This window comes from Gracilinanus agilis, chromosome 4, assembly GCF_016433145.1.
Source record: "Gracilinanus agilis isolate LMUSP501 chromosome 4, AgileGrace, whole genome shotgun sequence".
In the NCBI taxonomy this organism is placed as follows: domain Eukaryota; kingdom Metazoa; phylum Chordata; class Mammalia; order Didelphimorphia; family Didelphidae; genus Gracilinanus; species Gracilinanus agilis.
This window is the reverse complement of record NC_058133.1, coordinates 165,152,833-165,159,033: the sequence shown is the minus strand read 5'-3', so window position 1 is coordinate 165,159,033 and position 6,201 is coordinate 165,152,833. Positions and strand designations below refer to the sequence as shown.

The 6,201-nt window shown below is 41.8% G+C and overlaps 1 protein-coding gene across 1 annotated transcript in view; it reads left to right on the top strand.

The window, feature by feature from the left end:
* Positions 1–859: 859 nt before the first annotated feature.
* The window catches only part of LOC123246080 (mediator of RNA polymerase II transcription subunit 24-like), a 23,514-nt gene continuing 18,172 nt past the window's right edge, over positions 860–6,201 (top strand). The window contains exon 1 of the mRNA XM_044675028.1: positions 860–1,018. Within this exon, the coding sequence (XP_044530963.1) occupies positions 860–1,018 (159 nt within the window). The remainder of the gene's footprint in view (positions 1,019–6,201) is intronic.

The following is a 6,201-nucleotide window of genomic DNA, read 5'->3' as shown; positions in this document are numbered from 1 at the left end:
AATTTTTAAAATAAAAGAAAACAACATAGAACTCAAGTTAATTTCTCTTTCACTTATTAGCCTTTGGCTCTTTAGCAAGTCACTAAAAGATGATATGTATATAAGCAAGCATATATTATATTTTGGTAAAAATATCACTGTTTTCAAAGTCATAAGGATCAAATGAAATAATATAATATAAATGAGAATTAAACCACCAGAACTAACACAATAATCTGGAGGCAGATTAAAATGAGACAATTAACTCTCACTCTAAACATTATGCTTCTAAAAATTCAGGGGGAAATGGCATATTTTTTATCATTATATACTGTAGTATTGTATATTTCACTATCTATTCTTATTCATCTTATTGTCCTCCTTTAAAGTCTTTTTTTTTTTGGTGAAATTTTTAGTGACTATTCCCTAAAAAATTTATTTTCCTACATGAAGCTGAAAAAAAAGAAAAAAAAAAGAAAAGAAATTTGGACAACAGACTAGACATGGATGATGAGAAAGAGGGAAGAGTCAAGAAGACATCCAGGTTTTGAGCCTTGAGAAGTAGGAGAACCTGGTCCAAACATCTCATTTTATAGAGGAGGAAGCTAAAGAGTTCCATGATGCTATCCTCATTTAACTAATGGGGAAACTCACCTGTAGAGGTTCAAAGAACCTGATTTTGGTTAGGAGCAAAGTTGGTTGGTTATTGTTCTTCCTACTCAGAGATGACCAAAATGATTATCACTGGTGATGCCTTTTGACTGAAGCATACATACATTGATCTGAAATGAGGCAGAGCTGACAAAGTTGTCACTGGCCTCATTCTCTCTTCCAGAGTCACCAAAGTCTAGTGACAAGACAAAAGTCAAGACCACTGGCGATGGCTTGTGTTGTAATGGATGACGTTGGCTTTTCCATGTCTACTCCTCAATCCCTGCTTCAGCCACCTTCATGGCTATTGAAACAAGCTCTTCCCATCTACCCCTTCCACTGGAGGAAGTCTAAACATGCCTGCAATAGACACCCTGCTGACTCTCCAGTGGGTTTGAGACCTGTTGCTCACCCTCAGCTCGGTTTAGCCCATCTGCCAAGAGGGTTTACTGGGGGATGGTGCCTGCTTGTTGACTTCCATCCTTGCAGTTACAGCTGAGAGGTGGGTCAAAAATGTTCACCAAAGATGGATAAGCATCCCTGAAAAGGCCGCAGCAAGCCCTCATACCAGAGGTACTAAACCTCTTTGAACACCCCATACACTCCAAAAGAAAAATTGTTAACGATTGGCAAAGACAGGGTTCAAATGCAGGTTTTCTGATCTCAAATCCAATGTTCTTTCCAGTATATCACTCTGACCTCTAAGAGGAAATTCAAGGAGCCGCTGCTCTCAAAAGGTTCCAAAGGACTATGACTGCTGACAGGAACAGCCCCTGGGAAGTGCCGCCAGATCCGGTTGTGCCTGATATGAGTTATACAACCAACCGTGTCCTTTTCTGAATGAGCTCATCCTATTCCAGTGACATGCACACACACAGACAGGTTCTCCCAAGGCTTCTTCTATGGAGGTTCTATACAGCTTACAGCTTCCCAGGTTCCCACAGCCATCCTCCATTCTTCCCTCTCCTTCACCCCTCATATTAAACAAGTTATCAAGTCTGGTTAGTTCTGCCATAAAAGCATCTCTCACCTCCGTCCTCTTATTTCCACTAGGAACCTAGTTTAATCCCCCATCACTTCAGACCTGAACTACGGCAATGGCCCCCCAATTAGACCCCCAGGATCCCATCTAAAGAGGCAGCTGGGTGGCACAACAGAGTGGGTGCTGTGTGTGGAATCAGGGAGACTCATCTTCCTGAGTTCAAATCTGACCTCAGACACATATTAGCTATGCCACCCTGGTTGTCGTTCAGTCATTTCAGTCATGCCCAACTCTTCACAACTCCATCGAGGGTTTTCTTGGCAAAGATACTGGAGTGTTTTGCCCATTTTCTTCTCCAGCTTATTTGATGGATGAGGAAGTGAGGCAAGAGGCAAGCAGGGTTAAGTGACTCAACCAGGATTACACAGCTATTGTTTGCCTTAACAAAACTCCATTGCTTCAGTTTCTTCATCTGTAAAATGAAATGGAGAATAAAATGGCAAACCACTGGAGTATCTTTTTTTGCATTTTTTTAACCCTTACCTTCTGCCTTAGAATTGATACAAGTATTGATTCCAAAGCAGAAGAGTAGTAAAGGCTAGGTAACTGGAGTTAAGTGACTCATGACTCATTCAGGGTCACAAAGCTAGGAAATATCTGAGATCTGATTTGAACCCAGGACTTCCTGTCTCCAACCTGGGCTCTCTAACCACTGAGATACCTAGATGCCCCTATCACTCCAGAATCTTTGCCAGGGAGGCTCTAAATGGGGTCAGGAAGAGTCTGACCCCACTGAAATGACTCAACAATAACAGCAAATATTTTGACGAATGCATAACTTTTCCCCCCCTCTTTCTCAACCCCTGTTCAGTTCATTTTCCTTCTTCCCACTGGGGAGAGGCCTATCTCTGACTATTGGAGAAAAGATGTTTTTTGGAACTCAGATAACTACATGGGGCATGTGAGATCTGAAATGGAATTTTATTGACATTGGGGATAAGCTACTAAAATGCAAAGAAGCCTGATGTTAGTTAATGTTGCTAATTGCTACTGTATAATCTTTGCTTTCTGTATTATGTATCTGCATACTAATAATTTCTTCTGTATTACTGCAGGGGACTTAAGATCAGGATAGTGACACCTTTAGGCCAAAATCCACTGTAATTGGCTTAATATTCTGCCTTTACTTCTTTTCTACCTGCAGTAGTGCAAGAAAGGGGGTCAGAGACTCATTCATTTTTCTGTACATCAGGAAGTGGGGGGGGGGTGGCAAATTGAATCCATATTGTCAAAGTTTTCTGCAGGCTCTCACCAGGATCCATATCATCTTGTGAGCATCCACTACAAGTCAGGAAAGTGCCAAAGGAGCAGACACCTAAAAACTCAGGATCCCCACAGAGCTCCTGTATTTTCTCTCTCTTTCTCCCTTCCTTCCTTCCTTCCTTCCTTTCTTTCTTCCTTTCTATCACTACTGTGTATTGGTTCCAAGACAGAAAAGTGGTAAGGGCGAGGCAATGGGGGTTAAGTGACTTGCCCAGGGTCACATAGCTTGGAAGTGTCTGAGGTCAGATTTGAACCTAGGACCTCCCATCTCTAGGCCTGACTCTCAATGCACTGAGCCACTGAGCTGCTCCTCCTGTTTGTTTTCCATCCTTGAACCCCTCCTGATTCCTTTATTGATAATAATCCTTCTCCTTATTTTTGGTCCCTGTTTTTTAAATGTTCTCACTAATTTTGTTTCTTCTCAGTTACACTCTATTAGATTTCAGATGGTAACATCCATTGCTATCCCGCCTGCATCACTCTCACTCCCTGGATCAAGCCCATGATCCTTTTCAAAGATTCGATTGGGGCCAGCACAGCCTGAAGAAGTTACAGAAGTTGAGACCTTGGCCCATTCTCCCCAGATTTCTAGATTTCTGGGCTTTTAAGAGGGCAGAATGAGGGAGGGCAGTGAGGGGCAGTAATAGAAGCAGGACCCTCGTGTTATGAAATCTTGTATTTCTCACCAGTTAATTAGCTAAGCATAAACTTCGAAATCTGTAGTTTTGGCATTACTCAAGCATAACTTGCAGAATCTATATTGTTAATCTGTTAACTATTCTGTATTGTTGATCACCTGTACTAGTTTTTTATGGTTACCAGCTTTATGCTATTTACTATTATTAATTACACATATTGTTCTATATTTACCTTAGTTCCTTTTTTTTTTTAACCCTTACCTTCCATCTTAGAATCAATACTGTGTTTTGGGGCTCTAAGGCAAAAAAGCAATAAGGACTAGGGCTAGGCAATGAGGGTTAAGTGACTTGCCCAGGGTCACAAAGCTAGGAAGTGTCTGAGGTTAGATTTGAACCTAGGACCTCTCATCTCTAGGCCTGGCTCTCAATCCACTGAGTCACCCAGCTGCCCCCTATTTTAATTAGTTCTAAACAGTTAGCAATCATCTACTGTACTGCATCCCCCTATCATGTCCCCATTCCAGAAGGGTAGTGAGATCTCTCCCCCACTGACAAATGATGACAAGTGGGACAATGGAGGGAATATGGAACATGTGCACTAAGGGCTCTAGCAGTCCAGGAAATCCCCCCCAAACCTGTGCATGCCCCTTATTCCCTTTCTGGTGTTCCTAAATTCTTATCAAACCCCCAAATCTGCCTCCATCTGAATTTGGCCATGGCCATTTCCCATTATTTCTGTGCTATAAGGAGAAAAAGTGGAGATTTCCCAGAATGGGAGGTGACAAGCCCCCAAAGCCTAATAAATATGCAAACTCTGATCCATAGGACTAAGGGGCTGCTACTCCACTCATGGAACTGCCACTCCACACCTGGGGCTGCTATTCCAACACCCACTGGGCTACCCTACTAGCCCCAAGGCTAATCCACCAGCCCCCAGGCTATCTAGTTAGCCCTAGGCTATTTCACCAGCTATTAGGCTTTTATACTATCTTAAAAACCTCTTCTTCAAATAAAATTCTTTTCTTATTTCTGGATTGAATGGAGTTTGAGCCTCTCATTCTTGGGGTGAGAAGCTGCTACAAATTTGGGTGTGTTTCTCCCACAATACTTCTGACTCAAGCACTGGACTCATATTTGCTTCAATGCAATATGGATTAAATGCCAACTATCTGCTCTATCCAATGCCAACCCCTAACTGTCCTTTATGATCTAGATCTCAAACAGAACCCCCTTATCTTTGGGCCTCCCCACTCTCTCCTCTTCTTGGATCCCTGTTTCTGTCACAGTTACCACCATTTTGCTAGTGGCTCAGGTTTGAGAAAGCTCAGAGTCATATTTAACTTCTTAACCATCTTCCAGCATTTTCACTGGTTGTCTCCTATAACTAGAATTCTCTCCCTCCTCATCTCATCCTCTTAGCTCTCCTTGGCTTCCTTCAAGTCTCAGCTAAAATCCCACCTCCTGCAAGAAGTCTTTCCCAGTCTTTCTGAGCCATACCGCCTCCCTTTTTTTTCTGATTTATTCTGTCTAGAGCTCATTTGTTCATAGCTAACCTCATGTTGTCTCCCCCATTAGACAGTGACCTCCTTGAGAGAGGGTAGTTTTTTTAAATTTTAATCAGTTGATATACATAAAGTGCCTATTATGTGCTAGACACTGTGCTGAGTACTGAGAATTAAAAAAAAAAAAAAAAAAAGGCAAAGACAGTCCTTGCCCTCAAGGAGCTCACAATCTTTTTTTTTTAATTAAAAAAAAAAATCCTTACTGTCTGTCTTAGAATCTATATTAAGTATTGGTTCCAAAGCAGAAGAGTATTATGGACTAGGCAATTAGGGTTAAATGACTTGCCCAGAGTCACACAACTAAGAAGTATTTGAGAACAGATTTGAACCCAGGATCTGCATCTCTAGATGCTCTTTCTACTGAGCCACCTGGTTGCTCTTAGAGACTCACAATCTAATAAGAGAGACAAGCAAACAAATACATACAAACAAGCAATGTACACGATAAATAGGAAATAAATAAAAGAGGGAAGAGACCAGAATTAGGAGAGTTGGGAAAGGTTTCTGGTAGAAGATGAGATTTTAATTGGTACTTGAAGGAAGCCAGGGAAGCCAGGAAGTACAGATGAGGAGGGAGAGCATCCCAGGCTCTGGGGACAAAATGCCAAAGCAGAGAAATGAAATGTTTTGTTCATGGAACAGCAAGAAGGCCAGTGTCTCTGGCTTTGTGTTCTCAGAGCTTACAAGGCCTGGCATATGTTGTTGTTCTTCAGTCGTTTCAGTCATATCCAGCTCTTGGTGGCCCCATTTAGGGTTTTCTTGGCAAAGATACTGAAATAGTTTGCTATTTCCTTGTCCAGCTCTTTTTACAGATAAGGAAATGAAGGCAAACAGAGTGAAGTGACTTGTCTAGTGTCACATTGCTAATAAGTATATGAGGCCAAATTTGAACTCAGGATAATGAGTCTTCCTGACTCTAGGCCCAGCTCCAGCCCCTGTCTATCCACTATGCCACCTATCTGGGATAGAATAGATAATAAATGCTTGTTGGCTTGGTATCTTCCTTCCTTCCTTCCTTTCTTCCTTCCTTCCTTCTTTCCTTCCTTCCTCTCTCTTTCTTTCTCAA